This window comes from Diprion similis, chromosome 2 (assembly GCF_021155765.1).
Source record: "Diprion similis isolate iyDipSimi1 chromosome 2, iyDipSimi1.1, whole genome shotgun sequence".
Lineage (NCBI taxonomy): Eukaryota > Metazoa > Arthropoda > Insecta > Hymenoptera > Diprionidae > Diprion > Diprion similis.
In genome coordinates this window covers 13,428,024-13,448,359 of record NC_060106.1, presented here as the reverse complement: position 1 = coordinate 13,448,359, position 20,336 = coordinate 13,428,024, and the positions used below count along the sequence as shown (strand labels likewise).

At 37.3% G+C, this 20,336-nt stretch overlaps 1 protein-coding gene across 20 annotated transcripts in view; it reads left to right on the top strand.

Moving 5' to 3' along the window:
• The window catches only part of LOC124416332 (kinesin-like protein unc-104), a 43,240-nt gene that overhangs the window by 17,482 nt on the left and 5,422 nt on the right, over window positions 1-20,336 (top strand). Inside the window, exons 1-26 of one of the 20 annotated variants that reach the window (XM_046897270.1) lie at window positions 641-857; window positions 4,018-4,168; window positions 8,128-8,210; window positions 8,437-8,515; window positions 8,628-8,973; window positions 9,096-9,351; window positions 9,633-9,635; window positions 9,740-9,897; window positions 10,005-10,144; window positions 10,690-10,728; window positions 12,120-12,260; window positions 12,375-12,821; window positions 12,908-13,125; window positions 13,226-13,343; window positions 14,573-14,745; window positions 14,876-15,054; window positions 15,943-16,080; window positions 17,039-17,176; window positions 17,259-17,377; window positions 17,530-17,908; window positions 18,074-18,167; window positions 18,307-18,422; window positions 18,496-19,036; window positions 19,157-19,346; window positions 19,559-19,806; window positions 19,925-20,227. In XM_046897270.1, coding sequence (XP_046753226.1) covers window positions 4,069-4,168; window positions 8,128-8,210; window positions 8,437-8,515; window positions 8,628-8,973; window positions 9,096-9,351; window positions 9,633-9,635; window positions 9,740-9,897; window positions 10,005-10,144; window positions 10,690-10,728; window positions 12,120-12,260; window positions 12,375-12,821; window positions 12,908-13,125; window positions 13,226-13,343; window positions 14,573-14,745; window positions 14,876-15,054; window positions 15,943-16,080; window positions 17,039-17,176; window positions 17,259-17,377; window positions 17,530-17,908; window positions 18,074-18,167; window positions 18,307-18,422; window positions 18,496-19,036; window positions 19,157-19,346; window positions 19,559-19,806; window positions 19,925-20,227 — 4,746 coding nt within the window. In that variant the 5' untranslated portion in view covers window positions 641-857; window positions 4,018-4,068. Of the gene's footprint in view, window positions 1-640; window positions 858-4,017; window positions 4,169-8,127; window positions 8,211-8,436; window positions 8,516-8,627; window positions 8,974-9,095; window positions 9,352-9,632; window positions 9,636-9,739; window positions 9,898-10,004; window positions 10,145-10,689; window positions 10,729-12,119; window positions 12,261-12,374; window positions 12,822-12,907; window positions 13,126-13,225; window positions 13,344-14,572; window positions 14,746-14,875; window positions 15,055-15,942; window positions 16,081-17,038; window positions 17,177-17,258; window positions 17,378-17,529; window positions 17,909-18,073; window positions 18,168-18,306; window positions 18,423-18,492; window positions 19,037-19,156; window positions 19,347-19,558; window positions 19,807-19,924; window positions 20,228-20,336 lie in introns of those variants that run through there. The other 19 variants (XM_046897273.1, XM_046897272.1, XM_046897274.1 and 16 more) reach the window with 19 other exon arrangements.

Sequence of the window (20,336 nt, the reverse complement as noted above, 5' to 3'; positions counted from 1 at the left end):
GAGGGCTGTTCACAACCGCGAGAGAGGGAGTATGGAAAAGAAGTCGAAGAGCTGATGTGTACCCGCAGCTTTCGGTGCAATGCGACTTATTGTGTTGTGGGTATATCCTGCACGCTGTGCGCGCAATGATCATCTATAATTCATACAGCTATTAGGTGCTAATGAACCATGCAAGGCCAGCTCGAGCCTGCCGGGTGAATTTCGATGTAATAGGGAATGGGGGATGGGGGGTGGGGAATGGGTCGGTGTGCCCAGGGAGATCGCGACTCGCAAGGGCAACATACGAAAGAGACCGTGAGGCCCCTGCGCGACATGTGACGCGATTTCTGTACGTTTTACTCATCCAGTCCACCCCGACCCCCATCCATTCCACGCCTCCGCACCCTACGGTGGCACTGGCTTCTTTATTGATTGCTTAAAGGAATTGGCCGGCGCCGCCCGCGCCGCATTGGTCGATCGTGTGCCGTGTGACGTCACGGGTATACCTCCCTCGCTATTGATTTTCGTCGGGAACAACCCTCCCATTGGACACCCGTCCCGGAAAAATGACCCACTAGACCAGTCACGTGACGATTCATCGAGGGCGTGCATGCGCCGCGGCCATATTGCCATTTCTAAGTCGAAAGCTCGCTGATGGTGGCGTCGCAGTCACCCGAAAGCTCGCATCCTGTCGCCGGGACACCGTTGTATAGTGTGGACATACAATAATGTCTGCGATTGTGGCTTCGTACTGTTTAGTCGACGAAGCGTTTAATATATCGTGCTATTTGTGATTTTCGTATAATACACAGTGCTCGCAGGGAAATTATCACTCGTTGTTGTCCTAGGATTTTAACACCCTCTCGAAATTTACATCGGTGAGTGCCCTTGAGTTCGTCAAGTCTTCTTTCAATCTTTAGATCGATCGACACCGACTATCGCAACTTTTACAAACCTTATTCGGAGCTGTCTTCTGCAGCGGATCAACCGTTTGTCCTTGAATTCTTTTCCCCCCGTTATAATCAAGTAAGCCTTAGACTAATATTCATCCTTATCACCATTCCGACTTTACGTCATCGCTACTCGACAAACAGTTGAGACATCAGACGTGCAGCAAGCAAGTACTTGTGTTCTCCCAAAGAGGATAATTTGATAGAAAATAATTCATCGTGACAAATTCCAAATTCAGTCAACACAGGGAAGAAAAACTCTGGCTGACTGTTAAACGTTCTCAGTCTTCGATGAATCTGGAAGTTGCGAATCGACACTTCTGTAAGACATTGAACGAGAAGTTTGGATCGTTTTAAGTCTACGTAAATAATTTCCCAAATAATCAAAATTGGATTGTTACATCTCATTGTTACTGGTAATTCTACGCGAGTCACTATTTTTTCTAATTCCAATTTCAAATGTTATTTATTTACCTTCTTCACCCCTCGACAAACAAACTGGTGGAACCGAATCTAAAATACGCAGAAATCGATAATTTCTACGGTTATCACCGCGAAAAATTTGCGTCAGCGTACTCATGACAAACCCATGTAATTGTTTATCCTTGAGATGACGTCACTGTCGTAGCAGACGGCCGTGTGCACCCCCCACCCACCAGTCGATTCAACTCCATGGTTTGCTGGTTCAACCCTAATTCATTTCGCCCACATAAACTGGGCATACATAAATACTTTCAGACTTCGCCTCAGGTTCAGTGAATCAATCGCAGTCATCGAATTAACTGATATTAACTCCTTTTTCTCGAAAGTATAACGAATGACGGAACGTCGTAGTGCTTTAATTATTCCGCTTGATTGGCTTATGTCTGAGACTTGCCGTGCGGTAAACCAACAGCTATTGACAACGTTGAACTATTCTTACACTCTTCGGTTCAATCCCGCACGACACACCCATACTCGGCTCTCCTTCGCTTACCTACGCGAATATTACCAACAATTTCGCCGTTAGCCTAGATCAATCTGAGAAATCGACCGTACAGACCCTGCGCCCTAATGTGAGTTAGTTAGCTTTAATCACTTACATTTGGCTACCAAATTTGCACGCAATCACTTCAATCTTCGCACTGACGTAAGCTCGATGATGAGCTCGCTATCTTGTTCTACGAATTTGATGTAATTATAGCATTAACTCGAATTTGGTCTTCACGGAAAATTGAATTCTACGAGACGAGTGTTTTATGTGTCGTTGGCTTTTCAACCCTGACGTATAAAATCGTGTTTTATATTTAGGCCGAAAACTGAATAATTAGCGAATATAAAAAATTCAGCGACTCTGATCTTGTTGTCAATATCTTTGGCGAGGGCGGGAGGGCAAGATGAGTCACCGTTGACCTCGGAGTATGCAGTTACCAAGCCAAGTTTTCCTTTTCCTCCAGAAGATTGCTCTAGTGCTAAGAACTGAGCTCAAACCCCGTGTGTGTGCTTTCTACGTATACCTAATACATGACTGATCGAATCCTGTCGTTTAGCGGGTGACGGAGTGAAACAGCTTTTACCAAAGAAGGGTAATAAGTGAAAGAAAAACAGTCTCGGCTTATCTGTATCGGCTTTAAATGCGAATTCCACGCGGGAACGGGGTTCCCCGTGGATTGTGTAAGAAACCACAGGGGAATCCCCGTAGAGACACCGTTTTGTGTAGCTTTCCAATTTCGGGCTGCACTCGACTTGAATCTTGAATTTTAACTAACCTATTATGAAAGTGAAGAGTGTTCACTCTTACGAGCATCGAAAATGCAACTAATGCAGATGCAGATGTTTCGCAGTTGCTGTTGATGCGTTTTTTTTCCTTTTATTTTTCATTTATTTATGAGGATCGTTTATATATTTGCGAACTTAAGACTCGATTGTCATTTGGGTGTTCAACGTGGTTCAGGACATCCATAAAACATGTTTTATCGCTAATTTTTATACGCTATATATCATTAGGAATTTAGGGCGGTGGGAGGGACGTTCGTATCCATCAAGTTAATCACTTTTTGATAACTCTTCTATGAATGTCTGTATAATATATATACATATAATATATACTCATAAATTGTATAATATTTTTACGAAATATTAAATGTCGTGGATAATGTCCTGGATCGTCACATAAAACCCATCAATTCTTAGTTCCGTGGATACAACTTACGTGCAGACAAATTCGTTACTTGCTTTTTTAAACAATATATTGCAGAGAATATAATTATTACGCTTCAAAGAGTAGGAAAATGTATCTAATTTATAATGGCCTGCAAACCTTACTGAGATTCTCAAGTTGAATCGAGGCTTCGATTAGAACGTATGTACGTATGTTTACCAAATTAGAAAAATCTTATGCCCAAATGTAGGAATTAAAAAATTTTATCAAGACATTTCCTTCGCTGAGATTATTTCCGCAGTTTAATCAAAACAAATAAAAGCATGACTCTAATGATCGTTTCTATCGTACCTAATTTGCATAAAATTTAACACCTTCCCGCGATAACCAACCCCAAATTACAACTCGACTCTAGTTCTAATTATCCAAACGAGCCGCTCATCTCCCTTGACCAGTTTAATTTTACGCAGGGAATCATGCCGCTAAACGTTTACTGGAAGGGATGATTTTGTAACAACCGTTGGCTACGTGACTTTGACGGCTTAATGGCACCAGATGTCGCGTTACGTCTCTCGTGGGAACGAGTCCCAAATAGACTCTGAATTCATAACTCTGTAGAAACTTTAATCTTTCAAAATTTACCGGTAATCTTCCTAATAATACTATCAAGCCTCGTTTCTCTGTCACCTGGAGTCGAATTAAGGTCGAAGATGATCTAGTTTAATTTTTTTCGCCTAATTTTTGTTAAGATAAAATATAACGGAGCGCTTGAACTGTTAATGGCTGATAACCACGTCTCATTGTCAGATGGTTTACTCTACAGCTCATTCTGACATAATATTGCAGATATTTATCGTAGTTTATCGTTGATTTTCACTATCGAGCATTACTCTCATCTGAAATTGCAGATTATTCATAGATTCATAAAAGTGTTTCATCCTGTTCCAGAGATCCGTTTCACAACTCCTGCATAGAAGGTAACTAAAAAAGAGGCGGAAAATGTCGTCGGTGAAGGTGGCGGTCCGGGTGCGGCCCTTCAATAACCGTGAATTATCCCGAGAAGCTCAATGCATCATCGATATGGTTGGCAACACGACGTGTAAGTATTATTATATTGACATACTACCATGCATTGCTTGATCTATTAATATCATACCTGCGTCTCTGCAAAAAAGTTCTATTCAGTCAGAATTTGATGGAATATGGCGAATGTAAAACCAAAGAAACTGTTAAAATTCCATGATTTTAGTCGAAACTTGTCACTGAAAGGGTCGAGGATAAATTCGAGAGAAAAGTCTTTTTCGTTTCTTGTCGCTTTCGTTCTCATTGTTCTCGAAGCGTTTGTCCAATTCATGAATTTCTCGACGCAGTGCATCGCAGCTGGATATTATCTGTATCTTAGAAAAAGCTTGTAACGTTGTGGCGTGTGGACGGAGCGAGGTTATCCATTTTCTCCACTTATGTGAAACGCGTTTTCCTCTCGCAAGTGTCACTTTATTGGGAGAGGGTAGTGCCGCGATACATGGAAAGACGAAAAAATATAAAGACGGACAGCTTCTCGAGCTACAGGATCAATACGAGCTAGGCCATGCCAGTCAGCCGCTGATTGTTGGAGTGTTTTGCCTTTCGACTCATCTTCGTCGTTGCGTTTCTACGTTATTTTTCCATGACCTAGAATCTGTCTGATTTTTATCTACGTTGCATTTTCAATTATTGTTCGTTCGGGGTGATTTCCCGTTTTCGTACCAACTCTGAGCTTACCAGAAAACCTGCAGCAGTATATGCAGCACTTTTTATTCCAAAAATTATGCATGTCGTACGGACATGTTGAATTGTAGTTGCAGGGGCACTTGAGGGAAAATTGTATGTGTATTCGCCGTTCAGAAAACTAGCCAACTATTATTCCACGTATCTATAAAACCACCGCGATCAATACTTCCTTCGTTGCTCATGGTATCCTCTTCTTATACGTGTACGATATTGATCATTGAATTCAGTTTCTTGGCAATAAAAGCTGTACCGGAGTAATTTCAGAATTTACGCCGCATAAAATTCTTTGAAAAATTAAGCACCAATTCGAAATCCTACAATCTCACATCTCAACCGAATAACGAAACTCTTATACTTTATTTCATCGCCTAAACGTATCCGCAGTGGTTTAGATTAAACGTTACTATATCGCGACATATTTATTACGACGTATAGTCAATATTCGCTTGTCAGTGGGTATTGAAATGAAAAATATCGTGATTGGCAGAAGAATGTTATCTTTCAATTATTTCGCTCATGCAGTGATGATGATTGTCATGTGGGAAACAATGCAGTGCGTTCATTGATCCGTCCACAGTTCGTCGCAGTGGACTTGCGATCTGAATTTCCATCTCTGTGCTCGACTGGCTTGGCTATGCTGACAAGCGAAAACCGACGGATTATTGTCCCTCTGCAAGCCGTTATAACAATGCAGCTCAACCCGTTCATTTCCTCTTCTTCACTGCCGCGTATTTCCGCTCGCCTTGCAAATCGTATGCCAGATGTAAAATTCGAAGCCGCCTATTTCCTGGATACAGATTCATTGTTGAAGCACAGACTGCTGCACAATTTTAAAGTCCCTTCAGTCGGCGACTTCGGTGAACATTGTTGGAATGCTGTTATTCGACTTCTCGAAAATCCGTAATAGTTGTCTGGCTGCGTAACGCGAGGAAGATACGCTCGTTCGATTTTCGATATTGCACTCGATTTCCGGTCAGGACACGTTCCCCCAATTTCCGGAATGAGGTGCCTGCGCCACAATTGCGTCGATCAACCCCGAGGAAATTGCAAGGTGATTAGAAATCTCGATTCGTATAGCTAACTAATGTCCCTCTGGAATTGTGCGAATGATGAATTTTTTTGCTGTGCTGCGAATATATAGAACAGACAGATGAATTCCTTTGACAGGGATCGAGTCTTTGGGCAGAAATCAGAAATCGTGTATTTTTCAATTCGACAAATAGACGAGATGAGGAAACACATAATGTTGTATACAATCCAATTACGAGTGTATAGTATGTCATCCTTATTCGACCGATGAAACGTGCTGTAAACTTTTTGTGCAATTTTTTATGCCTGATCCATTTAATTTCCCAATGCCCAGTTGTTGATTGGATCTAACCGAATTTTCATCCCAATACGGGATGCATATCGGATTTTTTGGAATTCGTATAAAAGAATTAATTGCCGGACAGATAAATCCATAAACAACTACGAGCGGGTTCCAGTTATTCGACAAACCGCAATTGGTTTATTGAAATTAAATTTTCAGCCGATTCAAACATTGGACGTGATCGCATTCGAACATTTCATCGTACGATTGTTAAGTTTTATTTGCTGTGGTCAGGATGATAGATAAAAAAATTTACATTGTTAAATACAAATATATACATGATTTAATGACAATAATAATAATCAATAAAGAGAATTAATGGAAATCAAATATCGTTAAAGAAGTCAATATGGACACGTCCCTGCCACTTTCACTAATCAAATATGCTGATTGAAGCCTCAATCACGTGATATATTGTGTCTAGACTTCGCATCATGTAACGAAAATTTTTCGAAGGTTTTTATTGCAGCTACTCTAACTACTAACTCAATGGCGCTAATTTCTTTTGACCTGTACGATTCTGTAACTAACTCTACTTCTCCTCTATGCTTTGAGCACGATATCTCACTGACGTTGAAATTTCGCTGATAACAGTAATCAAGAAGCAAAAAACATTTCCCCCCTGCAGAGATCTACTGATTAACGGAACGTGGAAAACAGAAATTACATATAATTTCTATACGTAAATCACAGCGTGAGAATAATCTCGATTCATTTCTACGAGTCCGCGGTTATTTTTTCACCATTTCAAGATACGTGTAACTCAACACTTTTTTTAATTCAATCCTCAATATCATTTCATACCTCGTATATGCAACAATATTGCATTTAAATGTTTTCATCATCACAACGTTACCGACGTCATCATGGTCCTCTGTGCATCGTTGAATGAGATTGAAACAATCGATGTTATTACTCGAGACTTCATTATACGTTGTTCAAACCTTGGAGTCTCTTGCACAACGCTTCTTTGTACAATAAGACTGAAAGCCATAACAAAATAACTACCAACGATTGTAAATAAAGGAATTTTGTGAACCGTTACTGCTTGGCGGTCCGCCATACTGCTATGAAAACCACCCCAAAGCTCGTCGGTATTTTGTGAAACCCATTCGCATCTCATTGTTAGCTTATTGTTAGAGCGAAGCCGCGTCCGACCATTCGCAACGCTCGCTACTTTAAGCCCGTCGTCTGATCGCAACGCGGCTCTACTACTAGACTGCGGCTGACCAACAATTTCGTACCACTTACTAGCCGTCTGATCGAGCGCGGCTCTAATACTACAATAAGAAGTTGTATTGTGGCAGACCCATACTTCTCTCACTACTAGTTTCGTTGAGGAATCATTGTTCCACGTAGGTAATACGATGCTGCGATTAGATCGATCGATTAGATAAATTCGTTTTTTTCAATCAAGCCAAAAAGCAGAGAGACTTATTCGTTACCTACGCTTTTCTTTCTTTAGAAGACAAAAGTATATTAGATCGTCAGCGTCTTCATGCTCATAAAAACGTCAAAGCGTTTTTTTGTACACACCTGTGTACATACACATATATACCTTAAGGACCTTATCGATCAGTTAGCCTAACTTCGCTCCTTTCTATGCAGCTACTAATAATAAGTATACATCAGGTTTATACCCTTACTAAATTATGAACATGGCACAAATTATTTTGGCATAATTGATATTTGCAAAGGTACGCGCTCTGTAAAATTGTTAAACGTAGAGTAATTTCATTTCTGTATACGTCGCGTTACGGTCGCCCCTAATATTATGGTGATCTGAATGAAGTATTAAATACTGTTATGTATATTGGAAATTTTCTTGTCACACTGCCCAGTTTTCATTTGGCAACGCTCATATATATATAAAGAATTATTTGATTTTAATTTTCTTAATATCTTCTCCTCTACAGCTATCATAAATCCGAAAGCACCACCTGGTACCAAAGATGCTATCAAGAGCTTCAATTACGATTACTCCTATTTTTCTATGGACGTGAGTAATAATTACACATCAAATATTCGTGTACAATATTTTAAAGTCCAGTAACGAAAATGTACTCCAACAATTTTCCGATAGCTTATTAGTTTTTGTTTTTCATGGTTTTTTTCTTTATTGCTCAAAAACTCATATTAGACTTCTTCTTGTAATAAAGCAAATGTCAATACAATATTTGCATGAGTATATATTGGTAAAACTAATTCTTCTTTTGGAATTACAGCCGAACGATGAAAACTACTCTTCACAAATAATGGTGTATAAGGATATTGGAGAGGAGATGTTGCAGCATGCATTCGAGGGTGAGAACCACGTTTTCTTGCATACGAATTGCTAATATAATTTGTTTATTGAATATGAGAATAATTAAGTACCTGGGATGTGATTGTATAATATTTACACTTGCTGTTCTAGGGTACAACGTATGTATCTTTGCTTATGGTCAAACCGGCGCGGGAAAATCTTATACGATGATGGGAAAGCAAGAAGAGGGCCAGGAAGGAATTATCCCACAAATATGTGACGATCTGTTTAGAAAAATCAGTAGAAATTCAAGTGATCATCTCAAATACTCCGTTGAAGTGAGCTACATGGAAATATATTGCGAACGAGTGCGTGATTTACTTAATCCGAAAAACAAAGGAAATTTACGAGTCAGAGAACATCCACTGCTGGGTCCTTATGTCGAAGATTTATCTAAGTTAGCAGTGATGTCGTATCAAGATATTCATGATCTTATTGACGAAGGCAATAAAGCCAGGTTTGTTTTTCATTTTTATTACAGAAAATCTCCGTTTTTTCTTGTGCATATACTGGTTTTCAATCTCTCAAATTTCAAGTAGATCATGTTTACGAATTTTTTTTTATTCTGTCGTTCTACAGGACTGTTGCGGCTACAAACATGAACGAAACATCCAGCAGATCCCACGCAGTGTTCACAATATTTTTTACACAACAAAGACACGACAGTACAACAGATCTAATCACGGAGAAAGTCAGTAAAATCTCACTGGTTGATTTGGCTGGCTCTGAAAGAGCAGATTCTACCGGTGCAAAAGGCACAAGACTCAAAGAAGGTGCCAATATCAATAAGAGTTTGACTACTCTGGGAAAAGTTATCAGTGCATTAGCTGAAATTGTAAGTACTTGCCATTTAATCTGTAACATATGTGTTTAGTGATATAGTGTACAAAACTTGGTTTACCTCAAAGTTGCCGAAAATCTGTACTGGATTTTTTAATCCAACAGTTAATAATGAATTCAGGATTTTTAAGGAAAAGTTTGCTTTTGTTATCTCTTTACTTCTTTAAAAAGAGGTCTGTACTTCTAGATTAGGAAAAATATATTTTTCATTACATAACTGACATGCAGTATTAACGATTTGACTCATTTTACAATCCTATCACATTGGATTTTCAGGCGGTAAGTCTTTGCGAAATTGAGTTTCACCTTATAATCAGTACTATTTATTTGAGTAATCGTTTACTCCCAAGCCTAAAATGTACGAATTGGTAATTAAATTTTAGGCAACGAAAAAGAAGAAGAAAGCAGACTTCATCCCATACAGAGATTCGGTTTTGACATGGTTACTCCGTGAAAATCTTGGTGGAAATTCGAAGACCGCTATGATTGCAGCTGTTAGCCCAGCTGACATTAATTACGATGAAACTCTTTCCACATTGAGGTAACGATTACTGGATTTTAGTACCTTTAATGAGAATTGTTCAAAAACTGAAATTATTCTGTGATAGCTAAGTAAGTTAAATGTATAATTCGCATTATTTTTTACAGATATGCAGACAGAGCAAAACAGATTGTTTGCAAAGCTGTTGTCAATGAGGATGCTAATGCTAAACTTATTAGAGAATTGAAAGAAGAAATTCAGAAGCTGCGGGAGCTTCTAAAACAGGAGGGCATCGACGTACAAGAAGGTAAATTGATTAATATTTTTCTCTGATACATTCATGAATCCTCTAGTGTACATACTGCTCTACTAACAAGACTCTTCAATTGGAAGTAAAGGTGTGGCAAAGAAAAAGTAATGACGAAATTCATTCATTTACTTCATAGCATTGCTATTCTTCCCCTTGAACATATATGAAGTACCGCTTTCCCTTCAATCCAATATCATTGATTCACTTTTTATTTCATTACTAAATCTCTAGTTATTGGACATAATAAGAACTCAAATTTCACACAACATCCGAAGTTATGTATACAAATTAAAATAATAGATTGATACAATTTTCTAAAAAATTTATACTATTGTGTCTTGTAGTCAGCACTCTCCTTGACAAGTGGGACATAATTTATATTGAATATATTTCAATGCACTATCGTGCGATACATTTGCTTCCAGTTGAACTCCTAAAATTTCTGTATCATAACTAAGATTAGACTTTCAATTAATCCCTCCAAGAGGTAGGCACGCCATAACATAGTGTTATTTTGTTTGTCCTTTTTGTGCTCGACGTAGGGCCAGATGGTAAAGTCACTTATGAAAAGAAAGAACCTAGTAAGTAACCCAATAACCACATCCGATCACCTTCCGCCTGAGTCAGCTTTCACAGCCAAGCTACATTCTCGTGTTCTGACTGCTTCGGCTGCATCTTACATTTGTTTGTAAAACAAACTTTTATTTCATTCCAATATCATAAAATCCAGGTTGTAAACAATCCATAGCTAAAAGTTCTTGAGACAAGCGCCCTTTAATGCCCGTATAGAAAAGTTAATTGATTACTGTATTTTTCTAATCGAAACCAGTATTCTAACAATTTAGTAATATAGGAAACCTTCCGCTCATAAGTAATCACCTTGCAATTATGATTTACATTGCACATATATATAAAATGTGTTGGAGAATCAAGGAAAATTTTGAAAAACCTTAATAGTTGTAATGAAATCATATCATTTAACAGTAGGCATTCTTTATAGGCAACATCAATTCACTGCCCTCAGAATATACAGAAAGGCTATTCCTTTATTATCATACTAATTTTTTCATTCTGTATGTTTATATCACGTATCATCTTGTTTATTTATATTTTGAAATGATATTAGACTATTTTTTTGGGCACCTCTTAGAGACGTTGGAGCATTATGATTACCTCCTACAAATACTCGTTATGTTAATCACTAGTGATAATGGTAATCGGAAAAAACTGTAAAAAGAACATTTCATTTAGAACTCATAGCGATTTTGCATTTGCTTTAGCTTAACCCAACTTCTGTCTCATGTTAAGTGTCTGCCTTTTGCCCCTTTATAAAAAATTGAGATCAATTTGCTTTACTCCCACTAAAACATTGCATGGCAGATTTTTGATGCACTATGCCAATTAAATTGGTTAGTGTTGTGGATGTTTCACACCGGGCACTAGAATGTTATCTGTAGATTCATAGGATTGATAAAAAATCATGTGACAGGATTATTTGTGTATACAGTTCTCGGTTTGAAACTGCCCTTACAGGCTTTCAGTGTTTTGTAATCAGTGGTATTAACTCCAAGTCTAAATTACTAATTAATTGTAAAATTGCTGCATCTTCATTGCCTCAGTTGCTTTTACAGTGAAACATGCAGATTTCAGAAATTGTAACATGTACACAGAATATATCACCTTGAATGAAACTTTTCTAAAACATTCATAATTCATTGATTGCGAACCGGAGATATCTAAAGATTACATATGTAAACTTGAAGCATTTGAGCATTAAGACATGAAATACACATAAGTGCTGAATCCAGTATGAAAAATGAGTTGTGAATAGTATGCATAATAATATCAATATCTCAATGTTGACTTTCAAAGCTTCTCAAAAGTTGATACCAGTGTATTACTAACTAATGATATAAACCGTACTTTATTGTAAGGAATATTATCATTTCTATAAAATCGTTTCTGTGCTTAGGAGATGAACCACAAACGATGAAAACTTCCAAGAGAGAGGACGATATTAAAGAAACAAGACAACGAGTACCATCACATCCCGCGTCTGCCATTGCCGAAGAGGCTGTAGACCAGCTACAAGCTAGTGAGAAACTTATAGCTGGTAAGTTATAACTCCTATAATCTCCAAATTTACGTTTATCTAAATATATTATATAGGTGATATGATGAGAAGTTGATGTCAATATCGTTCTAATTTTTTATTCTACAAAATCAGAATTGAACGAAACTTGGGAGGATAAATTGAAACGAACGGAATCAATACGTCTACAGAGAGAAGCTGTGTTTGCTGAAATGGGTGTCGCCGTAAAAGAAGACGGCATGACCGTTGGTGTATTTTCACCAAAAAAGACACCGCATTTAGTAAATCTCAATGAAGATCCATTCATGTCCGAGTGTCTCATTTACTACATTAAAGATGGTTTCACAAGAATTGGTTCTGCCGAAGCAAACATCCCACAGGATATACAATTATGTGGACCACACATTTTGAGCGAGCATTGTGTATTTGAGAATCACGAGGGTATTATCACATTGATGCCAAAGAAGGGAGCACTAATATACGTGAATGGCCGCGAGATCACAGAGCCAATCGTTCTCAAAACTGGATCTCGAGTAATATTGGGAAAGAATCACGTGTTTAGATTCAACCACCCTGATCAAGGTATTGTTTTTGTTTATGATTCGATGCTTATTTCAATGTAATCCTACTTGATTCTTTTCAATACAATATTCACAAATTCATCAAAGTGCGTTCGTTCAAAGTGCGGGAGCGGCGTGAGAAAAATTCACCAGCTGAAACACCAGGCAATGGTGAGACTGTGGATTGGAATTTTGCACAGATTGAACTGCTTGAGAAACAAGGTATTGACTTGAAAGCTGAGATGGAAAAAAGACTATTAGTCCTCGAGGAACAATTCCGCAAAGAGAAAGAAGAAGCAGATCAGCTCTTTGAGGAACAAAGGAAGGTATGTTTCACACAATGAAATACCAAGTTATACTCGAACGAATTACATGAATTAACGAAAAATTAATTGACGATACACTTTTTTTCCATCCAATCAACAGAATTATGAGGCTCGAATTGACGCTCTACAAAAGCAGGTTGAAGAGCAGAGCATGACAATGTCTATGTACAGTAGTTACACACCAGAAGATTTCAATAACATTGAAGAAGATATCTTTGGTGAGTATAACATTATTACCAGACTTTTAATCACAATAATCAATTAGTAATGAGTTGATGAGTGAACTCAAAGATTAGGTAAAAAAAAAGATCGCTGAAATTCCTTTCGCTTACGAACTCTGCAATTTAGGTTACTGTGTACGAAATTTTACATGGGAAAAACATAGAGTTTATGTGCTGCAGTATTTACAAGTTTCACAGATGAATTGCCCTACTTGTAAATACCTATGCTGAATAATTTATTACTTAAAATGTGCTCGCAAATATTCTTTACTAGAATAATCTTTTAAATTGCATGGTTACCAGTAATTTGTAGTTGAATTCTAGCAACGCTCTTTATTAAAAATATATCAAAACAATAAAAACCCTATACGTATGAAGCATGATTTAGTTCCTTGCATATATCATACCCTAATAGGTAAAGCCCAAAGATCTGATTGTGAAATTGCATTATTTCTTTGAGTTTGAAGTTTCAATTTAATTCAATTTTATTCACGTAATTATTTCATGAATCTAGTTCACGTGACTCATATTCAGAATTGGAACATATCTTATAATCACGCCTTGCTTTCATTTTATCACTATCAATCACTAAATTTGGGAGCACTGTATGAAAAAAGGTATAAAACTACGTTTTCACCCTTGCATCAATTTATGCTGCATGCAAAACTCATTGATAATCTTTACTATTCTACAAATCGATACTAATATGATACTATGACCAAAATATTCAAGTGTGTCTCAGGAAAAAAGTTAATCATGTATAATGTATGTACATGACCCATTTACACGCTTTTCTCAACTAGGCTTATCTTAGTGATTGATGAAATCAACTCACATCGATTATTTGTCAGATAATTTATGGATTTAGATTGAATATGTGAATATATATGTTTATAGGTATGAACATCAGCATTTGCCAATACAACACACTTGATTATTAATAAGTAGTGACACGCAGTGGAACTGATTTCTTAAAGGCGCTTGCAGCACATTTGTTAAATGACAATTGACACGTTTCATAGCATTTAGTTCAACCTATGCCATAAATTATTAAGTATAATGATCTTGAATACAGATTAGATTATCATGTCAATCAAAGAAATAGACATTGAACTAAATTTACTAAATTGCATCAAAGTGTTGCTTACTCCTTTAACAATGTCTTTGGGAAATACCTAACGCTTGGCTTTTCTGACTGTGTTGCCTGGTGATGGCTTGCATTTCAGTCAACCCCTTATTTGACGCAGAGAGCAACTGGAGTGAGCGCGAATTCCAGCTAGCAGCATGGGCATTTCGCAAATGGAAATATCATCAGTTTACTAGTCTTCGAGATGACTTGTGGGGTAACGCAATTTTCCTCAAGGAAGCTAACGCCATTTCCGTAGAACTTAAGAAAAAGGTCAGTAAGAAAATTAGACTTTCATCATCCAAATTACCTAATTCATTTGCAATGTAAAAAAAATTATGTGCTTTATTCTCTACGTCACCAACTAAAATTATTTGGTAATTCTATGTATTTTACCTTCCAGGTTCAGTTTCAGTTCACACTTCTGACAGACACATTATATTCACCATTGCCAGTTGACTTGTTACCAGCTATAGAGGATGAAGATGACGATGAGAGGCCCTTCCCTCGTACTATCGTGGCTGTTGAGGTCCAAGACACGAAAAATGGTGCTACACATTACTGGACTCTCGATAAGCTAAGGTCAGTGAAAAAAAACTTCGATGTTTTAAATTAGAAATTGAGACTATTGTCATGAACTTTTAAATCCTTATGTAGAAAGTTTTTGTAGTTGTAAGCCCATCAGCTCAAAGGCAAAAGATAAATAGGATACATTTCATACAATGAACAATACGTTTGACGCAAATTATTTAAAGGAAGTACAATTAACTTATGCATACTGTACTATGTATAATGAATATCTACATTCTAATAGTTAGATGAATGGCGAAAATTTCTTCGAAATTTTAAACTGTACTGTACTATGATTCATACTATATTTATTGTAAATTTTGGAATGTATATTCCATATTGCTTAAAAAGACATTAGTACAGATTTTTGTCTGTTAAAGCAATTCAGATTTAACATCGCAAATACATTTCAAAGTAATAGTTTGTTCTTTGCATTATCTGAAATTGCCTGAGTCATCACTAATCTGTATACAGCTTACCCTTCAATGTGGTACTGGATATAGTAGCGCTGTAAGAGAGGATAAACGTTGAACATACAGATCACCATTAGGATAGAGGCTTTGCCGGAAGTTGTAGACGAGGTGGCAGTTCATATTCAGTGGCATTCCTGTTATTGCAGATAAAACACTGAAACGTGCTTGTTTTTTCTGGAATTATTTCTACAGTGGCACATGATAATTAGAACTATTACAATAATTCCTATGCTAACAGACTGACTGTTAAATTGTATCTAAGAAATTTCAGGAAATGGTCACACTGAAGTTTCAGTTAGTTTTCCGTAGAAATCTAGTTATAGTTTTTTATTTATTTAAGTAAAATTACATCAAATGACAGCGATTGATTGATTATAACGCATGACTATGAACAGCCACTAACAGGGGTATAAATGTTGACTTGTAGACAGCGCTTGGAGTTGATGCGACACATATACAATGAAGACTTGAGTCCCAGCACTCCGGAGGCCAAAGAGGATTTTTTCCCATGCCTTACAGTCTGCTCTAATCAGAAGTTCTCACTCGCAAATCTTTTGCCTTCGAGGTTGGTGCTCAGTCACGCGACACTCTTTCCATCGTTTCATTTTCTACGCATAAAAGAGTAAATCCTGCTGCATTATTACATTTTACACATTAAATTCATTCTATCAATGTATGATAGCTTGAATCATCTTTAGCTTAGTTCGAGTGCAGCATGACCAGTATATGTGCATACGCTTTTGAAAGTCAAAGTGATAATTAGTCATATCGTGATAAAACTTCAGAGAATTTCATTTACATCAAATATACCTATATTCAATATGTTTACATAGTCAATGGTACTGTTGTGTTATTTCTATTCAATCAACATTTTAACGTCTAGTAAATATGAGATATTGTTTGTATTTACTACCTCACATTACCTTGACTTTCGGGGGCCACAGATTTTATTATTTACTCAACATCATTTTTTTTTTAACAGCATACTTGTAAGATATCGATTGGCTGAAATTCTTTAAATATGGTACATGTATACCCAGTATATAATTGGAATACTAATTTTTTCAAATTCAACAAAATTTGACGATATCCCCGTTCATTTCAGGAATTCAAAACGTTTTCATTCATATTGGATCAATATTCGTTATGTATGAGACTTTCCTTTCGAAACGCATATTCTGACTACACAATATGGTACTTAATTTTTCTATAACTTCTTTGAGTAATCTTGCAACATAAGAATGAACATAAGCTGATCTAACATGATATATTATTCTCTGCTTTTTGAATGGAAGAACCCATACCATCCTTCGAAATTTATTGTATTTTGCAGCAAACTCTGCAACCATGTACAGTCAGAGTTTCCTTGCACTTCTATTTAAGGTGGAGCTTGCATAATCAAGGGAAAACATTGTCATTTGTTTTAGACCACAAGCTTTCCTTAGTGTACAAGCATTATAGTGCATGGCTTGTGGTGTAACTTATACTAGACATATATAAGTAACCGAATAACTCTTTAATAGGCAAAGACTGGAGTTAATGCGAGAAATGTATCACAACGAAGCTGAGTTGTCGCCAACTTCGCCAGACTATAATATTGAAACCATTACCGGTGGCGATCCCTTCTATGATAGATTCCCATGGTTCCGGATGGTTGGAAGGTAACAACATAGCCAATCATAGTACCAGATGGATAGAAATCTTGAAAAAATTTTATGACTACAATACTTCTTATTAATTTAGATCCTTCATATACCTGAGCAATCTTATGTACCCTGTACCACTTATTCACAAAGTTGCTATTGTTAATGAAAAAGGAGATGTAAAGGGTTACTTAAGAGTTGCTGTTCAAGCTGTTATCGGTACGTACAACTTTACTCTATTGATGCAAATGTGCAAGAGGTGTCTATCTAAAGTATATCATTGGATTTCTTTATCTAAACACAATTTTAAATACATAGTAGTATTTGCCGTTCACATGTAACAGTGTGTTTCTAATGTATCCTTTTTCCAGAAGAGGAAAACAGCGAATATTCGAGTGGCGTCAGACAGTCTGCTCGTATATCATTTGAAGATGATCTCTTTGGTAACCACAGATATAACAAACGAAATACCCTTCTTACACAAACTCTTGAAAAGAATCAGCAAAATCTTTTGCAAGAAGAACGCGTGGTTGAAGGATCAACCGAAGTGAAAGATTCTAAGGAGAGTAAGGATGACGAAGAAGTCGGTGATGCTGATAGTGGCAGAGGTGATAGTTCCGTATCTAGTGATATGAAAGAGGAAGAATTGCCGGAACATCTCCAGCCTGGAGTTGAATTTACCTTTAGAGTGACGGTACTACAAGCAATGGGAATTTCTACAGAATATGCAGATATTTTCTGTCAATTCAAGTGAGTTTTTTTAACGCCTTATATCAGGGTTGAATCAAATTTTATTTTACTTATAGTTTGAAAAACTTAGGCAAGTGATAAAAGCAGAAATTTATAATAACTCCTTGAATTTGACTACTTACAATTAGGATGATAATCTACATTCACATCATATTCAATTTTCAGCTTTTTGCATAGACATGACGAAGCTTTCTCAACTGAACCTGTTAAAAACGCTGGTAAAGGAAATCCACCATTGGGATTCTATCATGTACAGAATGTACGTATCTCTCGCTTTCAAAAATGCAACATTGGGAAAAAATTAATTTCAAATGAGGGAACCGAATGAAGTATAGCGCCATGATGAATTTCGTTTTGTATTGTACAAATCTAAATCTTATATATTTTCAATTCAACAGATAACAGTGACAGTCACCAAATCTTTCTTGGAATACCTGAAAACTCAACCTATTGTATTCGAAGTATTTGGTCACTATCAACAGCATCCATTACACAAAGATGCCAAGTTGGAGTAGTAAGTTTTTTGTTACTTGAAGTTCACACAATGAAACATACTCGTCATTGTACATGTTTTATTTCTGCAGCAGTGCTAGGCAGCCACCAAAGAGGATGCTTCCACCTTCTATTCCCATCAGTCAACCAGTTCGTTCACCGAAGTTTGGCAGCGTGTTACCATCACCTAGCACATCGCATGTTCATGCTAAATATGATGTGCTAGTGTGGTTCGAAATTTGTGAACTTGCCCCTAATGGAGAATATGTACCGTCAGTAGTTGACCACAGCGATGATTTACCTTGCCGCGGATTATTTTTACTTCATCAAGGAATCCAACGTCGTATTCGTATTACGATTGTTCACGAACATGCATCCGAACTTCGATGGAAAGATGTGAGAGAACTTGTTGTAGGACGTATTCGCAACACACCTGAACCTGAAGAAGAGGATAATGATTCTTCAGTATTATCTCTTGGTCTCTTCCCTGGAGAGTATTTGGAAATTCCGGGAGATGACAGATGCATGTTTAGATTTGAAGCAGCCTGGGACAGCTCTTTGCATAATTCAGCATTATTAAACAGAGTAACATCCTACGGAGAACAAATCTTTATGACCATTTCGGCTTACTTGGAAGTAAGTTTAATCTCTTATTGTTGATCAACGCAAGTCCAAGCTATTTATCTTCTACTACTAGAAAAGTCTAAAGTTCTACTGCCACATCTATATTTAAATATGTTTTCAATATTGCATTAGCTTGAAAACTGTGGAAGGCCAGCTATTATAACGAAGGATCTCAGTATGATCATCTACGGGAGGGATGCAAGAGTCGGCCCACGATCTCTGAAGCATTTGTTTAGTGGTCACTATCGAAATCAAGAAGCTAACAGACTCAGTGGTGTCTACGAGTTGGTTTTACGACGTGCGTCTGAAGCAGGTAGCCCAGGTTTGTCTGTTCTGCCCTTAGTGTAGACACCTATCCATTTCCCACTGTTGATGGAGATGAAAATATCGTACTTGTTATTATTAGAATTCTAAACTAGCAAATTTCCATCAACGTTACACACGAGTATAGTGTCCCACCGTATTTGCTTGGCGAAATCTTAACGAGGTATTAATTTTATAATGCAACCGTGATTTAATTACTTTATGCTACAGGAGTACAAAGACGACAACGTAGAGTACTAGATACAAGTTCTACTTACGTTAGGGGTGAAGAAAACCTCCATGGATGGAGACCACGAGGTGATAGCTTGATTTTTGATCATCAATGGGAATTGGAAAAGCTTACTAGACTTGAAGAAGTAGAGCGAGTTCGGCACACTCTTTTACTCCGAGAAAGACTTGGAATTGATAAAGTTCCATTTTGCAATAAAACTGCACATGATTTTACCAAAAGTGAAAAAGTACGTCTGCAAGAATTTATGTGAAAAATCTCCAAACAATTGCAATTTTGTGTAGTTTCTGAAATGTTTATGTAGCTGCTCAAGTGGCAATCAAACAAATTAATGACTTAATTTTCAGGAGGTATGCAATATGGTAGCAAAAGCCACTAACGAACCACATGCTAGCCCAATTAAACTCAAAAAATCTGCAAGCAAGGATGTCTATGAGCCTTGGGAAATGACAGATCGAGAGCGAGAACTTGCTACCAAATGTGTAAAGTTAATACAGGGGAGAATTCCCAGCAAAGAGCCAATCGTTTTGTCAGATGTTTCACCTGGGGAGGATGCTATAACTGATATGTCTACATCCATGATTTCATCAGTTATGTCTACGTCATCACAAGAGTCAGTATATCAACACAAATGTGATGGTTTTAAACAGGTAACGCTCACTGTATGTCTCAATCATCGCTTGTGGTTGTTCTTGTTATATTATTTGCTGCTAAATGTGCAGCGTGCTAATTTCCGCCACCATAAGTTGCATGCAGCAA